At 45.2% G+C, this 21,740-nt stretch overlaps 1 protein-coding gene across 1 annotated transcript in view; it reads left to right on the top strand.

Annotated features, from left to right (window-relative positions):
- The window catches only part of LOC124616573 (hemicentin-1-like), a 294,411-nt gene that overhangs the window by 220,717 nt on the left and 51,954 nt on the right, over positions 1-21,740 (top strand). Inside the window, exon 4 of the mRNA XM_047144893.1 lies at positions 8,479-8,642. Within this exon, the coding sequence (XP_047000849.1) occupies positions 8,479-8,642 (164 nt within the window). The remainder of the gene's footprint in view (positions 1-8,478; positions 8,643-21,740) is intronic.

Here is a 21,740-nt window from a genome sequence, read left to right as displayed (position 1 = left end):
CTTAGCCATAGTGGACTTTCCGTTGCCCAGTAGTGCATATTATGCCGGTTTACGTTACCGCTGTTGGTGAATGACGCTTCGTCGCTAAATAGAACGCGTACAAAAACTTTGTCATCGTCTCGTAATTTCTCTTGTGCCCAGTGGCAGTACTGTACACGACCTTCACAGTCGTCGCCATGCAATTGCTGGTGCATAGAAATATGATACAGGTGCAATCGATGTTGATCTAGCATTCTCAACACCGACGTTTTTCAGATTACCGATTCTCGCGAAATTTGTCTGCGACAGCACCTGAAACACCTACTTGGGCATCATAATTTGTTGCAGGTCGTGGTTGACGTTTCACATGTGGCTGAATACTTCCTGTTTCCTTAAATAACATAACTATCCGCCGAACGGTCCGGAGACTTGGACCATGTCGTCCAGGATACCGAGCAGCATACATAGCACACGCCTGTTGGGCATTTTGATCACAATAGCCATACATCAACAGGATATCAACCTTTCCCGCAATTGGTAAACGGTCCATTTAACAGTGGTAATGTATCACGAAGCAAATACCGTCCGCACTGGCAGAATGTTACGTGATACCACGTACTTATACGTTTGTGACTATCAAAGAGCGATCTAAAGGGGTCCTACTAAAACATTCATATTTCTTTACGTACTATACGAATATGTAATAAAAAATGGAGGTTTCTATTTAAAAAAAACGCAGTTGATATCCGTTTTACCTATGGCAGCGCCATCTAGCGGGACAACTATAGAGCCATCTGGTTTCCCCCTTCAAGCTAGACGAGTTTCGTTCTTTGTAGTTTTTTCGTTTGATGCTTATTTCGTGAGAAATTTGGCCCGATCACTATCAATGGATCACCCTGTATAGTGATAGGCTGTCACTAACTTCAACAGTGTTGTGAGCCTCTGGAAACGCCATTGATCGACTATACAGAGATGAGGACTGTTTGTGGCCAATCACAGCATCACTGGTACCAACTCGGCTCCGTCCGTGATCACACAAGCGAGTCGCTGTACTAGCACCCTGCTGAGGCGCCTGTGGTGATTACTGGCAGTCCGAGGACGTTACACCTCGGCTGAAATGATTGGACCTGTTTTGGCGTAACCAGAAGCGCCGGAACGCAGATGAGGAACTCATGAGAAGGCGGTGAAACGACGTCGGCCGATAGCGCGCTGTCTAGGACGTCACGACGATAGGAGCGGCATCTAGCCAAAGCGAACATAAACCCCGCTTCTGCCAGCCTTGGTCGGACATTAGTGGACATCATTATCACTGCCTAGAAGAGAGTGCTACGACTGCAGTTATTAGTGATACACAAACTGTGTGTAAAAATTGCATGAACGTTATACATAGCAAAGGACTCGGATATATGTTGCATGCCGCCTGTCGTTTGCGACACCACTGTTATTTCAGAGTTAAGTATTGTCAATTTGCTTTATTGAAATAAAACTACTAATATTCTTTGCTTGAACCGTTGTATAGCATTCCGATAATGCAGCATCTCTTAGGCACCCTATACGAGACGAGTGGGCAAGACCCCACAGGACAATTCTGTAAGGCAACTGTATTTAATATTTATAGCGAAATTTTGGAGGTTCAAACCCGGCTACTGCCCATTTGCCTTTGATTTGTCCTATGAAACTACCATCCATAAGCTGAAGATGAAAGGTCGTCGGAAGAACTGATTCAGCACAGACGATAGTCAAAATAATCTCCAGTGAAATTAAAAGCCAGAGCCTCAGCATTAAAATGTGCAATTGGATGTTAAGCGCAGAGGATAGAGCAGGTGGGTGGAAAGAATACACTGAAGGCCACTACGAGGGGTAGACATTGTCTGATGAAGTGATTAAGAAAAAAATGGGAGTCTGTCTGGAAGACATAGGGAATCCAGTATTAGAATCACTGTTTAATAGAGTTTTGGGAAAAACTTGCAATGAAATAAGGCAGAAGGAATAGGTACTTGTTGTAACTGACAATTTGAAAGGTGTTATAACACAACTTTCAGTTACGTGACTCTACATGGAAGTGACTGAATAACAACGAAAGGTCACAATCACAAAGCCAGTAAGAATTTCCTACTAGAGGCAACAAAAGATAACTTCTAAGTTTCCCACAAGAACCCGATGTAATACACACACACTTAATTCCTAGTCCTATTCCGCTGTCGAAGACGTAGTCTTCCGTGGAGACGTCCTTGAGGTCGGTATTCAGCGTGAATTGACGTCCGGTGCTGGTTCTAGCCTTTAAATAGTATTGGCCATCCAGTCAGATGTTGGTGTAGTAATACTTCCTGCAGGCCATCTCGAACTCCCTCTGCAGAAAGTAGTACACGGAATGTCTGTTTCCAAAACAGCCCAAGTTTACCATTGCTTACGCTTTGGGACTAGACAACCTAAGTCCTGTGTCGTGTTAGATGTGTTGCCGGCCCGCAGGGGTTGCCTGGGCGACGGCGTAACAGTACTACTCCTTCGGAATTTCTGAAACTATGGCATGAATGGCAACCAGGCGATTTTCGAGGTAAATGTGTAGAATGTATCCGTCTGGAGATATACGATGACAAATGCGGAAAAATATCATTCGCACAATACCGAAGATATCAAGACCAGATAAGTGCGAGAACTATCTCACAATCAGTTTAACAGCTCATGCATGCAATAAGCTGACAAGGATCATATACGGGAGAATGGAAAATACCCTGATAATCTGTTAGATGGCAATTTGATTTTAGGAAAGGTAAATTCACCAGAGAACAGTCCTGACGTTGCGCTTGATGATGGAAGCAAGGCGAAGAAAAATCAGGACACTGTCATAGGATTGGTAGACCTGAAAAAGTGTTAGACACTAAATGGTTCAAGACGCTCGAAATTCTTTGAAAACTAAGAATGAGCTTTAGGAGAGGGCGGATAGCACTCAATTTGTGTAAGAACCAAGAGGGAAAAATCAGAAAGGAAGGTCAAAAACTAAATGCTCGGATTAAATAGGGGGAAAGACACCATTGCAGTCTTTTACTCCTACTGTTCAATCTATACGTAGAATAAGGAATGAAAGATGAGAAACAAAGCTTCGATAGTGAAATTAAAATTCACGGTAGAGGTCATCAATCGTAAGATTCAATGATGACATTGCTATCGTCAGTGAAAGTGAAGAAGAATTCCGGGACATGTTACGTGGAATGAACAGTCTACTGAGTATAGCGTACTGATTGAGAATAAGAAGACGATACTAATGAGGGCACTAGAAATGAAAGTAGCGATGCAATTCATATCTAAACCGAGGACCACGAAGTACACGATAGGAAGCATATCTGCTATTACGAAACAAAATAGCATACGACGGACGAGCCAAGCAGAAGGGACGAAGCAGTTTAGCACAGTCTAAGCGGACTTATCCAATAGGAGAGTATTAGTATCAAGTATCTGCCTTAATCTGCGGAAGACATTTCTGAGAGTATAAGTCTGGAGTACAACATTGTATGGTAGTGAATCGTGGAATGTGGGAAAACCGGAAAAGAAGAGAATCGAAGAGATTCAGAAGTGGTGTCACAGAAGAATGTTAAAAATTAGGTGGACTGATAAAATAAGCAATGAGAACGTAGTCCGCAGATGTGGCAGAGAAAATAACACAAGGAAATAACTGAGAGAAAGAAGTGACAAGAGGGTAGGACATATATTAAGACATTAGAGAATAACTTCCATAGTACTAGAGGGAGCTACGAAAGATAACAAGGATACGGGAAGACCGAGACAGGTACATATTCAACAGTGATTTGAGGACGTAGGGTGCAAATGCTGACATGAAGACGTTAGTTCAACGTAGGAATTAGCGGCAAGCCGCATCGAATCAGTCCGAAGACTGATGATTAAAAAAAAAAAAGAATAAAAGATAATAAACCACTACAAGACAGAGAAGAACTCGTGATCTGAGGGTACCGTGCAAACTTAGCGAGGTATACGGAGAATAATAACAATAATAATTTAGTTTGGCTCAGTAGCACGGTCCTATTGGCGACTTGCGTGTGCCTAACCTACATCATTTATCCAACTGGGGAAAGGGAACCTACAGTTTAAAGTGGAATCCGAACCGTATGTAATTTCTGGTGATCCCTCACATCGTAGAGAGATTAAGGCCAGGTCAAAACGATGGCTGAAAAATCGGCGGTGCAGCCGAGATTGGATCACACAACTTCTGGATTTCCAGGCACGCACTTAATGCCTAGACTGCCAGGCCATAAATCATGTAGTGTTTTTGACGAGATAGTTGGAGAATACCGAAGTATGTGACTATATGGCCGTATCTTTTCATGGTGTTGACGCAGAAGCTTCAATTTCTCACACTGCCGTAAGTCTTAGACATTTCCCTGAGAAAAAGGGGTCTTAACAGTAGGACAGGCAGGCAGACAGACGGTAAATAAAGCGATCCTGCACGGGCTCTATTTTTAGTGAATGAGGAAATGAACCCTAAAAAGTAGCTACTTTCCACAAAGAACAGCTCTTTTTCATTTAGTTACCTCACCACATGTCGACATGATCAAGCTAAATTCAGCTGACCACGTAAATGACTGGTTAGGACCTGAAAATGCAGAAATGACAACTGAAAACTTTATCGTAACTAGATTCTCCTTTATAGGAATCAACTGTGAAAAGATCATGTTGCTGGACCATACATAATGTTTAGATCTGTATAAATGTATTGAGTAGCAACAAAGGAAGATAGATGACTGAGTGCAGGTCTCAAGTAGATTAATGAAGTATTTTAATGGAGGTGTGATCACTAGAGTTGTAAAGCTACTGCAGACTGTCTTAAGAAAGCGTAAGCTACGACAGCTTTCCTAGTAGCCTTGGTCCTTCCACTGATTTCAAGAGATATTTGACAACCACCCTCCTCAATGCTCCACGGTCCTGTCTGTCAATGAGTGAGGTTCGCCTGGTCTCGGCTCAACTGTGGCTGTTCCTTCGCGTTTCTGCTTCACAGTCAAGTCACTAACAGACGACTTGGACAACTGTGTAAGGATTGAAATGATCTTAATCGATTTGTTACTCAGGTGAAGTTCAAGTTGGACGTCACAGAGCTCTCCTGAATAACCAATTCTGCTCTTACAGCTTCACTACTGACAGCACAGTACTCCCCGAACCCATCAGGGTGGCGCAGTAGTTAGCACACTGGACTCGCATTCGCAGGGACGACGGTTCAGACAGGCAATTCTGATTTAAGTTTTCCGTCATTCCTCTAAAGCCCTTAAGGAAAATGACGGGATGGTTCCTTCGAAAGGGCACGGTCGATTTCAGTCCCCATCCCTCCCTAATCACAGATTGTGCTCCGTCTCTAATGACCTCGATGTCGCCGGGACGCTAAACACTAATCCCCTCCTCCGAGAGCTCACCGACATCTTTTATACTGAAAAACACCCCTCTCGTCACGTCGGGTGATGAATTTTGTATTACATAAAAGTGTCCAGATACTTTTGATAGACGCATGTAACATAACAAGAATAAACCATCACATGCGTGTTGTTAGTTAAAATATTCGTAGTTTTCAGTTAAAATATTCGTAGTTTCTCTAGTTCTAGCCACACACAGCATTCTTCCCGAAAGAAAGGCGCAACACAAACAAACGACAAAACGCATTTTATTATAATTTAAATGTACATTAGTAATTGTTTCATAATGAATACTAAGTGAATGTAAACTACATGGTGACAATTATTGCATTATATGAAATAAAATCGTCATAGCTTCTGAACGATTTGCGTTAAGACATTGAAACTGATCGTTTGGCCAGGAGCAAGAGGGGGATTAGTATGAGCATGCATGGTTTGGTTTAGCGAATATTCCCACTTTTATTTGGATGGGTCGTCAATAAGTCAAATTGACGCTTTTGGGGGACAGAGAATCCACATTTCGCGATCGAGAAGTCTCTTCATCCTCAAACGGTTAGCTGTGTGGCGTGCAATGTCCAGTCACGGAATAATCGGTGTCATATTGCTTGATGGCACGTCAAGGTTTCGGAAGTTGGTTTCATCTCCACTCTCCAGTGTGATCCTGATTTCAACAAGATTCTTGCAAGACAGAGCTCTACCCCACCGAAGCAGGAGAGTGTTTTATATCGTGGAGTAGCTCATTTGGGACCGCAAATGCCTATGGGGCACCCAGAGGCCACTACCGTGGGACTTGATTGGCCGCCATATTCTCAAGATATGAATACTTCTTTTTGTGGGGCTGCATTAAAGACAAGGTGTACAGCAATAATCGCAACACCACTGCTGAGCTGAAAACAGCCATTCAGGTGGTAATCGGCTGCATCGGTGTTCCAACAGTTTAGATGGTCATGCGGAATTTCGGTATTCGTCTGCATCACATCGTCGTCAGTGAGGGGCAGGCATATCGAACATATCATAACCTAAATCTGAGTACCTGTAGTGACGTTTACATGTTGAATAAAGTGTGTGCACTCCATAGTTTCTAACTAATTTACCTTTTTTCATACAGTTCAATAATTGTCACCCTGTTCTAGGACGAAAACACGACGCAAGACGAAGAAGTTATGCAAATTGGTAACAAACTGACATTCACACAGATATCGACAAAAAATGCAAAACTGTAAACTTTGGCGGGCGATGGTTGAATTTGTGACGCTGTAGCGCAGTTTCACAGAGAAGCTGGAAAGGATAGTAAAGATGGGATATGTCGATACCAGGCCATAAAGTCTTTACAGATTTTATTCCATGTGCTATGTTGCATTGTAATTACGCCTCCCCAAGAGGCAAGTGAACAGTATACGCAGATGACAGCATTTGAGAGGGGCCGTGTAGTTGGGCTGAAAGAAACCGTTTGGAGTAATCGGCGAATCGCTCGACATTTGGATAGGAGCGATGCCAGTATACGACAATGTTGTCAGGAATGGCTAGAGAATGGCTGAGCACAGGTGAAGAAGGAAGTCATCGACCTAGGGAGACGACACAACGTCAGGACTGAGCAATAGTCAGTGAGGTCACCCAGAACCGCGCTTTCCTTATTACCATCGATCTATCGTACAACTGAAGCTTTAGTGACCACAAGGACCATTAATTGGTGGCTCACAGAAACTGGATTGAGCTCACGGCTCCCGCTGTACCGACCCCCATTGACTTCAGTACACCAACAGGCCCGTCTGTAGCGGTGTCGGCACATTCGGCCTAGAATCTCGTTGACTGGACCAGGATTGTCTTCGAAATGAGACCCCACGGACAGCGAAAAGTATGTGGAAACGCCCCAGATAGCTCGAAAACCCTGAGTGACTGTCTGGGATGCTGTTTCGATTCATAGGAGGATTCCTTTGCTTGTCATCCGCGGTATCCATTCAAGACAGCGGTACGTTGACGACATTCTACGCCCCGTGTTGTTGTACATCGTGGCAAGCTATCCTGGGCTTACATTTCCGCAAGATAATGCCCGCCCACACACGACGAGAGTTTCTACTGCTTGTCTTCGTGCTCGCCAAGCCCTGCCATGGCCGTCAATGTCGTCCCGTTTGTCGCCGATTGAGAAACGTAGGAGCCCAATGGGTAGGGCCTCTTATGACGCGAGTCGGCAGCACGTACGTTCCGGGGAACCAAATGTTATGTTCTCGTTGCTAGATATAAATTAGTGGAAGCTGGCCAGGCGAGTGTAAACAGACAAGCGGAAGAGTAGCTCACACAAGGGCACATTAAAGGAATATGTTGCACTTGGCTGAACAAATGCTACACTCTTCACAACTTACGGCACCCGCGACTTGCTATCAGCAGTTCCATGTCACAGGAGTGCGTCTAAGTACACTGAATGTTTGCCTGTAGAGATAACTATCAACAAGACGGTGTAACGTTCGGCACCAACCAGCGTCACGAAGTAATCTTGACTAGAAGCTATCTTGGACTGGAAGATTGGTGGGCAAGTGCACGCCGCTTATAACGCCATCCTTGCGGTCTTCATTTGTCGGCGGCCTGGAGGTTCTTCGCCGGAGGGATGCTCAAAGCGCTGCTCGAGATGCCCACATGAATCTTCGAGGCACCTGCTCCAGCAGCATCGATAGGTTACAATACTACAGGGGCCTCCTACTAGCTCGAGATTATGACGATCTAACACCCCAATTGGACAGAATTCGCCACGAGATTCCTCAGGAGGATATCCAACAACGATATAGATCAGAGCCAAGCCGAATAACGGCTACCGGTCTGAGCTGGAGGAAAGCATTATTGACTTGGTAAATTTGTGAGGCTCTTTCTCTTGAATAAATCATCAATTTAATGTGAAATTGTAATGTTGCGTTTGTCTCTACGTGTACAACTATCGATTTCCGTCCCATTCGGATAACTCCTTCGTCGCGCGTCGCCTTTCTTTTTAATTTTTTTAGAGTGTATTTTAGAAATTTTGTGTCCTTGTTTGCCCAACGCGGTGTACTTCACTCGTCAGACCAGCTGGTACTGGTGACTCACTGATCCTCGACAGGTGACTTCCTGGCGGAGCCGCAGACGACGCCGCGGGCCTCCTCCAGACAGCCTTCCGGCCCGCCAGAGCCGGAGTTCGACGCTGGGCAGGTGACCAACGTGACGGCGCTGCTGGGTGCCACCGCCTACCTACACTGCCGCGTCAGGAACCTGGGCGAGCACGCCGTGAGTTTACGTCTCACCGTCTCTGCTACCCTCTGTTTGCACTTCCTTGTTAGATTACGAAAGAAAGGGAGTGTCTTCTTCTCTGAGATAGTGCCCCTGTTGTGTAAATACACTGAAGTGCCAAAGAAACTGGTACACCTGGCTAATATCATGCGGGTCCCCTCGAGTAGGCAGAAGTGCCGCAACACAACGTGCCATGAACTCGACTAATGTCTGAAGTAGTGCTCGATGGAACTGACACGAGAGTGTTGAGATCTCTTCTGAACAGCACGTTGCAAGGCACCCTAGATATGCTCAATAATGTTCATGTCTGGGGAGGCTGGTGGCCAGTGGAAGTGTTTAAACTCAGAAGAGTATCCATGCAGCCACACTCTAGCAATTCTGGACTGCAAGTGTGTCGCATTGTACTGCTGGAATTGTACGAGTCCGTCATAATGCACAATGGACATGAATGGATCCATGTGACCAGACAGGAATCTTACACACGTGTCACCAGTCAGAGTAGTATCTAGACGTATTAGGGGTGCCATTTCACTCAAACTGCACCAGCCCCACTCCATTACAGGGCCTCTACTAGCTTGAACAGTCCCCTGCCGACATTCAGGGTCTTATGATTCATGAGGTTGTCTCCATACACGTACACGGCCATCCGCTCGATACAATTTGAATCGAGTCTCGTCCGACCAGGCAACATGTTTCCAGTCATCAACAGTCCAATGTCGGTGTTGACGAGCCCAGGCGAGCCTCAAATCTTTCTGTCGTCCAGTTGTCAAGGGTACACGAGTGGGCTTTCGGCTCCGACAGTCCGTACCGATAATGTTTCGTTGAATCGCACGGTGACACTATTTGATGGCCCACCATTGAAATCTGCAGCAGTTTGCGCAAGTGTTACACTTCCGTCAAGCTGAACAATTCTCTGCAGTCGTTATTGGTCCCTTACTTACAGGATCTCTTTTCCGGTCGTAGCAATGTCAGAGATACCACGTTTTATCGGACTCGTGATATCCAAGTGCACTCGTGAAGTGATCGTGCGGGAAAATTCCCTCTTCATCGCTACCTCGGAGATCCTCTGTCCTATCACTCGTGCGCCGACTATAATACCACTTTCGAACTCACTTAAATCTTGATAACCTGCCACTGTATCACCAGTAACCGATTTAACAACAGCACCAGACACTTGTCTTATATAGGCGTTGCCGATCGTATTCTGCCTGTTTACGTATCTCTGTATTTGAATGCGCATGCCTGTACCACTTTCTTTGGCGCTTCATCCAAAGCATATCATGAAGGTGTCACGATAAATTTGAGTTTTCGTATAGCCGCTTTCAGATAGACCAAGGGAAGGCAGCTATGTTATTTTTTAAATTATCAATGAATACTTAACTAATATCTGAAGTGTTACTTTGCTTATTACCGATTTTGGAGCAGGAAAGCACCATCTTCACATCTCAGAAAGCACTTAGCCTTTTTTTTGCGATATCAGTACATCATGCAGTAAATCAATGGTTCCACGCATGGACCTGGGGTATTTATTCCTGAGGGGCAAAATAAAAATTTCTGAGGGGTATAACCTTCAAGATTAAATGCTGTTTCAGTCACTAAACTACAATTTTGTAAGACTCTAGTACTGATTAAATAATGTATCAATAATCACTTTTTCTCAATAAGTAAGCATTAATGCGGTACGGATTACACGTTCCTCACGTAGTCCACCCACTACACACATATGTTGTGCTTTGTCTCGTACATCACTGATGATAAAAGTGAAACGTAGACGCAACAAATGTTAAATATCTCAAGAAAATGCCTTCAAGTTGTAGAAAGTACCTACGCTAGTCCAGAAACAGCTTCGTTCCTCGCTACGAAACAGCTAAATGAATTAATTGACAGCACGACACAGCAGCAACTACACAAGGGCAGCTGTAGTGCAGTACACATTATTATTATAACTTTTATTATTGCTCTTAGTATTAGTGGCAGACAAGAAGTATTAACTGCCTGAAGTCTTTCAATTTCTGTCAGTTCAGAAGTAAGTATAGTGCACACATTTTAACTTTGTTGATTTTAAATGTGATTGGGTGCGCAGGCCAAGTAAGTGCAGCAATGGAGAGGAGTAAAGCAGGGGGAGTACACACACAAACTAAATATCTTTCATTACTTTACACTACTCGCCATTACAGTTGCTATACCACGAAGATGACGTGCTATAGACGCGGAATTTAACCGACAGGAAGAAGATGCTGTGTTATGCAAATGATTAGCTTTTAAGAGGATTCACACAAGGTTGGCGCCAGTGGCGATATTTACAACGTGGTGACATGAGGAAAGTTTCCAACCGATTACTCATACATAAACAGCAGTTGACAGACGTTGCCTGGTGTAACATTGTTGTGATGCCTCGTGTAAGGAAGAGAAATGCGTACCATCATGTTCCCGACTTTGAGAAAGGTCGGATTGTAGCCTATCGCGATTGTGGTTTATCATATCGTGACATTGCTGCTCGCGTTGGTCGAGATCCAATGACTGTTAGCAAAATATGGAATCGGTAGGTTCTGGAGGGTAATGCGGAACGCCGTGCTGGATCCCAACGGCCTCGTAAGGCTGTAACGGATCGTGCAGCTACGTCTCGATCCCTGAGTCAACAGATGGGGACTTTTGCAAGACAACTACCATCTGCACGAACAGTTCGACGACGTTTGCAGCAGCATGGAGTATCAGCTCGGAGACCATGGCTGCGGTTACCCTTGACGCTGCATCGCAGTCAGGAGCGGCTGTGATGGTGTACTCAACGACGAACCTGGGTGCACGAATGGCAAAACGTCATTTTTTTGGATGAATCCAGGTTCTGTTTACAGCATCATGATGGCCGTATCCGTGTTCGGCGACATAGCTGTGATGCACATTGGAAGCGTGTATTCGTCATCGCCATACTGGCGTATCACCCGGCGTGAGGGTATGGGGTGCCATTGGTTACACGTCTCGGTCACCTCTTGTTCGCACTGACGGCACTTTGATCAGTGGACGTTACGTTTAAGATGTGTTACAACCCGTGGCTCTATCCTTCATTCGATCCCTGCGAAACCCTACATTTCAGCAGGATAATGCACGACCGCATGTTGCAGGTCCTGTACGGGCCTTTCTGGATACAGAAAATGTTCGACTGCTGCCCTGGCCAGCATATTCTCCAGATCTCTCACCAATTGAAAACGTCTGGTCAATGGTGGCCGAACAATTGGTTCGCCACAATTCGCCAAACACTACTATTGATAAACTTTGGTATCGTGTTGAAGCTGCATGGGCAACTGTACCTGTACACGCCATCCGACACTATGCCCAGGCCTATCAAGGCCGTTATTGCGGCCAGAGATGGTTGTCCTGGGTACTGATTTCTCAGGCTCTATGCACCCAAATTGGTTGAAAATGTAATCACATGTCAGTTATGGTATAATATATTTGTCTAATGAATACCCGTTTATCATCTGCATTTCTTCTTGGTGTAGGAATTTTAATGGCCAGTAGCGTAAAAATAAATGTGTTCCAAGAAAAGACTTTTGTGCTATAGTTTAGTTAGGTGCTAAAGTTGTTTATAATGTGGAATGGGGGGGGGGGGGGGGGAAGGTTAACAGATGGCATGTTGGGTGGGAGGGGGGGGGGCAGGTAATGTCTGATTCCATTCAGGGGTTATGGCCTAAGAAATGTTGGGAACCACTGTAGTAAATGAAATATCTGCAATAGGTCTTAAAACTGCCCATACAGTAATCCAAGTAAACTAAATTAGTTCCATTTTCCATTCGTATCTTGTAATAAATAAAGTGCTGCACAGAATAAAAGGAAAATATTTGAATTAATTACTGTAATACATAACTTTCATAGATACTTCACTAAAATCCATCAGCTGTACGAAATACATGTAGTACTAAGGGAAGCTGACGATTTCTGACTAATTAGCAAACCTGTATTGTATCAGAGCGAAGGGATATATTTAACTTTACGGTTGCTTGTGACAGATAGTCACGATATAACAGGAGTTTCGAGTACCACTTCGTTTTAGCTTTGTTTGAGGAATTCATCATCGCGGACAGCCATTTGATTTTATGCTCCATCGAGATGTACTTTTCCGGTTACCAGGCTATCCATGTAATTATCTGATTTATTATACCAGTCTAGCATGTTTCTATAAATTTGTTTCGTGGCAAATATGCGTGTTTTACGGCTTGAAAAGAGCCGCCAGCGTTAAAGTGTTTATGGGTTTGCGTTGTGTCGTGATTTCCGCTGGTGTGTGTGCAATGCTCTCCATTTCCCTCATGTGGAAAAGCGTCCGTCATGCACTGTTTACCACTCGTGTAGCATTATTAATACTAGTTATACACTGGATAAAAGTTTTCTTTGACGAAAGTAGAGGGAAAGAATTAATTGCACACTGAAACCCATTACAACATAAATAATCATTACATACTACTTTTATAAGTTTTACCAATAAATATTGCAGAATATTACACCAGTGTTGTGTACTCTTTATTCGCAATGTTACATGACATCCTCTTAAGAAATGACGGAGCAGACAATTACTACAACTTATGTGTTTGGCCAGACGATTAAATAATGTAACTATCCTGGCTGTAGTGTAGTTCTGTCAACGCATTTATACGGAAGTGAAACATGTGTGGTGTACAGAAAGAAGCGTATTCAAAGAACGGAGATTTATCTAAGAAATGCCAACGGACTTAAAGGTACAGAAAGAATCACAAATGTTGATATCAGAAATGAAATAGACACATGGTTGAAGAAAATAACAGAATCTGGAATGAATATCTGCAGACAATGCATCTTAAAAGAATACCTGCAAGAACATAGGAATACAAATGAACAGGAAGAAGAGTCACTGGGAATGGTGGGAACTGTAACAGGTGACACAATGTCAACATTGAAAGCTAAGAAGATGGTGATGATTAACAGGTACAAGAAAACGTAAGCGGTGCGAGTGTTAGAAATTGCAGAGATTTGGTTGCTTTTCAACAATCTAGTTTCACGGTAGGACGCTTTCTGATGGAAATAGTTACGTTTTCTGACTTCTGAACTTATCATCAGTCACCCACGTGGCAGCTACTCTGCTTGGAATACACAAATAAAACTTCTCTACTGACGACACACTTCACGTATACAGGCCATGCTAATATTTCTACACGAAGGATTTGAGAATTGAGTATTCTGTGTTTTACAACCGGTGTAACTCATGCCCCAGAGAGAATAATTGCACGGGAACGATCTCAAATGCCCCCTTCATTTAGGCTCCACAAGACTACCCATGTGTATGTCTGGTTAAGCTAAATTTATTGCAGAATCTGCAGGATAACATTACTGTACAATCTTCTTCTACTGTCTTCTTCTGCTTTATTGTCTGTAAGAGTTTAGTGCTTAGCAATGGATGTCACAAATGGAACGTAAGGACCGTCTGGTCAAGGCGAATGTAGACCCCTTCTGCTGGACATTTAGTTCTTCCTATCATCTTGCAGGCCGAAGTGGCCGCGCGGTTCTGGCGCTGCAGTCTGGAACCGCGAGACCGCTACGGTCGCAGCTTCGAATCCTGCCTCGGGCATGGATGTGTGTGATGTCCTTAGGTTAGTTAGGTTTAAGTAGTTCTAAGTTCTAGGGGACTAATGACCTCAGCAGTTGAGTCCCATAGTGCTCAGAGCCATTTTCATTTTTCCTATCATCTTATGTCATAGATGGGCGCTTAATGGCATTAGGAAAGTGGCTAAGAACAGATATCGAACAAGACTTTCTTCTTGCTCCATAACTATGTAGTCTGGTTGTAGAAAATACAATAACTGCAATGAAAACTGACACAAAAAAGGAGAACTGTTATATTTGTTACTGATATTGCACTATTAGACTTAGAAGAGGACACGAAATAAGTGTTACGCCTATTGATGGATGCTGTATACTACCACAAGAAAATTCTAATAAACACACATGCTGATAGAAAAAATTACCAAGCACATGAGAGTCAACACTAGAAAAGAGAACTCACTACAGATAAAAAGGCGAAAGAATTCTGCTGTTAATGTTAAATGAGAAAAGAAGCCTCACGGATATCAAAGGGGAAATGTCCACCGAAATAAGAAATCATTGGAAAATGAGACGGGTCACTCGTAACGATGGTTTTAAGAAGTGGCAGTGAATTGTGGGGGCCTGGAAACCAGGGAAGGGACAAATTACAGCGAGTAGGAAGCAGGTGTGGAAGGGAGACAGAGAGACACCTCGAAAGATAGAAAAATCAATACGGCAGTGTTACAGGAAAACGATAAAAACAGAAAACCGATTAATACGATACAAGAAGGAAAGGTCATCTTATTTGACCAGAAGAACTTCATAGCGATCCAAAGAAATTTTGATCTAATGTAATGTCAGTAAAAACTGGAAATTTGTAGTAATTTCCTGTGGGAGCAAACTGCTGAGATCATTCGTCCTAGAGTCGTACCTCCGATGGGGACAGCCGCGCAAACCGTGACATGGTGCCTCAGACTGCGCAGCTACCCCGCGCGGCTGTAATGTCAGTAACCACGCAAGCATCCGTACTAGAAGCGAAACTGATGATGATAGTGAAAAATCAGAAATAGGGAATTCGTTCTTCCAGAGCTGTTTCACCGTTGACTGTCCTGATCCGGTTCCTCTTTCCAAACGACGTACGAAAGCCAAAGTAATGTACACTGAGATAAGCCACGTCGGAATGGAAAATGAAGTAAAGTCGCTGAACACCAGAAAGATAGCTGGTCCGGATGAAATACCTGTGAGGTTCTACAGAGATTATGCGAATGAACTTGAGCTCCTTCTACCCGTAGTCTATCGTAAGCCGCTGGAGCAGCGAAGGATACATACCGATCTGAGAAAAAGGTCCCTCTCATTTTTAAGAAGGGTTGGTGGACAGGGCAACATAAGTATACTTCGAAAATGTGAAGTGTCTGTTGCATGATTAAAACATATGTTTTCGTCACAACACAAACAAAAGACAGACAAACACAGCAACAGTTGGAAACACACTACACACCGGAAACACACGTATGTTGATCACAAAATGGAAAGGGCAAGTGATATATGCAATGTGACAAATGTGGGTGAAAGAATGCCAGAAATCGGCCAGCTGGAGTATGAAACTAACGAATACGTCTCCATTACCAAACACATGAGTTACCAGCGCTGGAAATCGTAAGTAACACCAAATGATAAGTTCACATTACGAACTTTCTGCTACAAAAGTTGATTATAACCTAAAAAACAAGATAAAGATTCGACAACATGCAATATAGCAGCATATTATATCTACGACATAATAGGTTTATTGTACACTCCTGGAAATGGAAAAAAGAACACATTGACACCGGTGTGTCAGACCCACCATACTTGTTCCGGACACTGCGAGGGGGCTGTACAAGCAATGATCACACGCACGGCACAGCGGACACACCAGGAACAGCGGTGTTGGCCGTCGAATGGCGCTAGCTGCGCAGCATTTGTGCACCGCCGCCGTCAGTGTCAGCCAGTTTGCCGTGGCATACGGAGCTCCATCGCAGTCTTTAACACTGGTAGCATGCCGCGACAGCGTGGACGTGAACCGTATGTGCAGTTGACGGACTTTGAGCGAGGGCGTATAGTGGGCATGCGGGAGGCCGGGTGGACGTACCGCCGAATTGCTCAACACGTGGGGCGTGAGGTCTCCACAGTACATCGATGTTGTCGCCAGTGGTCGGCGGAAGGTGCACGTGCCCGTCGACCTGGGACCGGACCGCAGCGACGCACGGATGCACGCCAAGACCGTAGGATCCTACACAGTGCCGTAGGGGACCGCACCGCCACTTCCCAGCAAATTAGGGACACTGTTGCTCCTGGGGTATCGGCGAGGACCATTCGCAACCGTCTCCATGAAGCTGGGCTACGGTCCTGCACACCGTTAGGCCGTTTTCCGCTCACGCCCCAACATCGTTGAGCCCGCCTCCAGTGGTGTCGCGACAGGCGTGAATGGAGGGACGAATGGAGACGTGTCGTCTTCAGCGATGAGAGTCGCTTCTGCCTTGGTGCCAATGATGGTCGTATGCGTGTTTGGCGCCGTGCAGGTGAGCGCCACAATCAGGACTGCATACGACCGAGGCACACAGGGCCAACACCCAGCATCATGGTGTGGGGAGCGATCTCCTACACTGGCCGTACACCACTGGTGATCGTCGAGGGGACACTGAATAGTGCACGGTACATCCAAACCGTCATCGAACCCATCGTTCTACCATTCCTAGACCGGCAAGGGAACTTGCTGTTCCAACAGGACAATGCACGTCCGCATGTATCCCGTGCCACCCAACGTGCTCTAGAAGGTGTAAGTCAACTACCCTGGCCAGCAAGATCTCCGGATCTGTCCCCCATTGAGCATGTTTGGGACTGGATGAAGCGTCGTCTCACGCGGTCTGCACGTCCAGCACGAACGCTGGTCCAACTGAGGCGCCAGGTGGAAATGGCATGGCAAGCCGTTCCACAGGACTACATCCAGCATCTCTACGATCGTCTCCATGGGAGAATAGCAGCCTGCATTGCTGCGAAAGGTGGATATACACTGTACTAGTGCCGACATTGTGCATGCTCTGTTGCCTGTGTCTATGTGCCTGTGGTTCTGTCAGTGTGATCATGTGATGTATCTGACCCCAGGAATGTGTCAATAAAATTTCCCCTTCCTGGGACAATGAATTCACGGTGTTCTTATTTCAATTTCCAGGAGTGTATGTATAAAAGGAAACATGTATTACAGGCCACTGATAATGCTTCCCAAATAAAAAGTGCGAACTCCGTATGGCAATAAACAAACTGTCTTCTGTCTTCTATTAGTTGCATAGACGGTACATACCTCCACGTCATACATTTTCCTTACACTAGGCATCATGATCATCATCTCCGAAGTAGTTGTCTACTGAACACAGTATATAATGCTGTAAAGTGTGTTCATATCCGTTCAAATTTAGCTTTTTCCTCTAACGACGAAAAACACCGTCATAGCGAAAACCACCTATTCTGTACTTCACTGTTGGCGCAATACGTGATGGCAGGTAATGTTCTACAGGCATTCCTGAAACGTAAACGCTTCCATTGCATCACCAGTTTTCGACTTGAGCAGCCTTTGAAGGGTTGAAATGTGCCCGATTTGTTACTTAGGTGACATGCAGTGACCCGTCCGTGTTAGAAATCACTGAGCTATCCTGAACGACCAGTTGTGGTGTTACTGCTTCTCCACTGACAACTCTACACCACCAGGCCCCCTATAATACTGACGGTTCCACCTCCCGTGACACCTAGTCGGCAATTCCACATTGTAGAATGATGTCCGGATGCCAGCAGTGAGATAGTGCAACGCTCGAAAAAAGTTACCCAACTCATTTTACCACGGTCTGTATTTTTAGGCAGTTAAGTGCAAACGTATTACCTTTATTCCTGAAGCCTCGTTTGTCACTGCGACTTTCGTTTTGATATCATCCGTCTGGCTCTTATTGCCACAAGTCAGTTACTACCCAAATAACAGAAATCTTTTCCTGGTTCAATCGCGAGGTTCTGTTTCTATATCGCTTCTGATATGCTTGTTATTTTTTGTTGTTGTTGACATATGTTGTCTTTTTTCTGTATCTTTTTTGTGGTACGGCAACAGAACCCACCAAAATTTGTGAGAAGCCGTTTCCGGTGGAGTGCTATTCCCGCAAGGTATGCAGGAGATTTCTGTGGAGTTTGGGAGATAAGAGATGCGATACTTGTGGAACTGAAGCTGTGAGAATTGGTCTTGAGACATGTTTGGTTAGCTCAATCGGTAAAGCGTTCGCCTGTGATGAGTCAACATCCCTAATTCGAATCCCGGTCTAGCAAACGGTTTCAGTGTGCCAGAAAGGCTCAAATCAGCACACATTCCGTTGCCGACAAAAAATTCATTCTGGAAGCCACTTAATAGTTCTCAGCTGTAAACAGAAGATGAAGGACGACTTTTATGTTCTGTGCCCCCCCCCCCCCCCACCCTCCCAAGCTCAGAGGTTGTAATATATCAGAACTATCTAGACATATGGGTTGGAAGAGAGGGGTGACTCATGTCAAAGCACGCAGAGAAACACCGGCAAGTGTGTCATTACCTTTATTGCGGGGAAGGTACACTGTGGGCCTGTCGCTGATGCTGGTGATGCCACAGCGCGCGGTGCGTGAGTGGGTCAGCGCCAATCCCAATGCCGGAATCTGCTGTGTCACTGTGCGGCCGCCATGCCTTAAGTACGTAGCGATCCTACTCACAGCATGACTGACTGAACGCCGCTCATGTTGGCTGTGCCGGTAGCCTGGGACACGGCTGACAGGTCCCTCACTTGCAACTCGTGGACCCACGTAGAGCGCCGAAGGTAAACAGTCGACCACTGTCGTTGTAGTTAGCCGCAGATCCGACGGTGACCACAGGTAGCTTTGCACCTGGGAGGCCGCTACTTCGAGCCCTGCCCCTACCCCCCCCCCCCCTTCCCTTGCAGACCACTCAGAGAGAGGAGGCCAGCAGCCTTCCCGCGCCTCGACTCGGTGCAGCTCCAAGGTACGGCCCGCCCTGTCACAGCTGTGGCGCTTCCGTGGTGTTGGTAGCAGTTTCAGGGGCTGATGGGGCGCCAATATCCGTCACCAGAAGGTCATCGTGGTTGGCCTGCAACTTAGATAATGGTTTCTCTCCGGATTTAGACGCAGACAGAATGGCGACACGACTGCCCTATGTGAGACTCCGGGCTCCCAAATTAATACATCCCTGACATAGGTCCTCTGGAGGGCAAAAGTGGAGTGCTCTTTAATAAATCTTCAGATTTCCTTAGCCTACTTCAGCCCCTACACACAGGGCACTAGGCGCTGTGTAACTGCATCGTATCGGTTATTCACAGCACGTCAGTGCCTTGTATTGCCCTCAATGCTTCACCCTTGTTTATAGTGCCCGCCAGGCCATGCCTTCCCTTTTGCTAGCATGGTGTAAACCTGCCCCAGAAACATTTGCTAAACTAAACACTGCCTGCGCCTGCCATCCGATGTGACAATCGGTCCCTTAACTACTGCCGTCCACCCATGCCTGTGCAAAATTTATAAGAATTCCCCAAATCCACGTGTATACATTCTAGTGGCGCATCATGCCTCCTTCCTTCCGAGAGGATATGTCATGAATCTTTAACATCATGCTTCCACTCAGCTACCTTAACTAATAATTCACATATAGAGGACAATCTCCCGGGTATAACATGCAGCACTTCCGCTCACACTTTGGTATTACAATGTACTCTTTATCATGCCCTTAAATACTAATTAAGACCTTAAAACTAATTGCTTCCCCGACCAGTGTTAGTCAAACATTCTACTGGTTATTTGTGTGTTGACATGCCCACAGACTGTCCTTTCTTGCACCTTACTCAGGAATATAGTAAGCAAAAACCTGCTAGAAACACGACACAACTAGTGGCTTATACGCTCACCACTAATACTCTGTCCTCCTGTTCTTCCAAGAAATGGTTTATAGGCTGCAACATTTGCTCTATCGAAATATCCCCACGCTGGGACTAGGTTAACCTGTCCAAAGAGTGCAAAAGCTCTGGGTTGAGTGTACCATGTAAATAAGTTAAATTTTAAACCGGTAATACTCTCAGAGATCCTTCCGGCCAATACGACGTATTCAGCGACAAAGTCATAACAGTTGAGCCTGTAAGCGTAGCCTGAAGACAGAAATCCGTAGCTACTATTTCACAACTCGTGCCATTAATGATTATTCCGCTTTCTTGAAGCTCAAGTTTTTTCAACCCTACCGGTCTGCCTCCATCGTAGCAGTTCAACCTGTTTCAGGCGTGAATATGAAGGCATAACCAAAGTGTACCCATTCTTTGGAAGTACGATTGGGTTGGTAGAAGCTCCTTCCGACTACTCGTCCAATTTACCTCCCCCAGCAAGAAACTGCATGTCAGTTCGTACTTGGTCATCCGGACTGATCACAACCTTCCCTTGTACGCACCAATCCAACTCTATCCATCACATTACCACGTGGGCCTGCCCGTCGTTTGAGACTAGGTGTTCTCACCTGCACCCACTTTCCCAACATCCCACATTTCACTGGATATGGGTGAATGCTGTAGCAGTGGAACTCTGGTTTCTCCCCAACAGGCACACGGGCTGGTATATGCACCCTAGCTATGTTTGTTTCCACTTACACCCTAGCTACATAGAAGAACAGTGACAGATTTTCATGCGACACTTTGGCTACATGCTGTAACTCCATGAGGAACTGCATCTCTACTTGCCGCAATCTCATCATGAATTTCCCCATTGTACCAATACGGGACTAGGTCGCCCGTTCATCGCATGAAAGAGTGCTTGCTGTAATATCGCCACTTCACTCCTAGCAACCCCAAATTGGTCCGCAAGCCAACTCAACAACCTAGCTACATTAATTTCGCTCTCCAAAACCCTCAATTGCTCCTGTATTTTCTCCAAATCGCTATTCAACACTTCCCTCGTTTCGCTGGCACACCGGATTAGCACTGCTGAAATTCCCGTTCTAGCCTTGTGTTATTCAACATCCCGTGTTCCACGTTCGACAACCGCACTGTGTGCTACTCTATAGCATCCTTCCTTGAACTTTCCATTTGCTGAATCTCAACAACTGTACTATTTAATTCTCCACTTCCTCTTTGTCTGCTGTCGCGAATATTGTCTTTAATGATTTTCCTCCAGGATTTATCTAGACTCTCTTTCGCAGACTCCTAGCCTGAGGAACCAGATGTACCAACTACAACAACTGTGCCCTTAATTTATTATAGGTGAACTGCAACTCCTGGTACTCTTCTTTTATCTCGCTAAATAAATTATTCCCCTATGCATTATATCACTCCGAAAGGTATCGTCCAACCTACAAACCTCACTGCTAATCTCCGCAGTTGTTTTTACGTCCATTTAGGACTAGTAAGAAACATGTCCGGTTGCCTAGAGAACATCATACCCGATTCTAGATGCTGAATAACCGTTACCTGCCTTGCCTCTCCCTTGCAAACGTTCCGTAACAGCAGCACTGTCCTCGTT

This window comes from Schistocerca americana, chromosome 5 (assembly GCF_021461395.2).
Source record: "Schistocerca americana isolate TAMUIC-IGC-003095 chromosome 5, iqSchAmer2.1, whole genome shotgun sequence".
Classification (NCBI taxonomy): Eukaryota; Metazoa; Arthropoda; class Insecta; order Orthoptera; family Acrididae; genus Schistocerca; species Schistocerca americana.
Note: the sequence above shows the minus strand (reverse complement) of the source record. Positions and strands in the feature narration are given on the sequence as shown.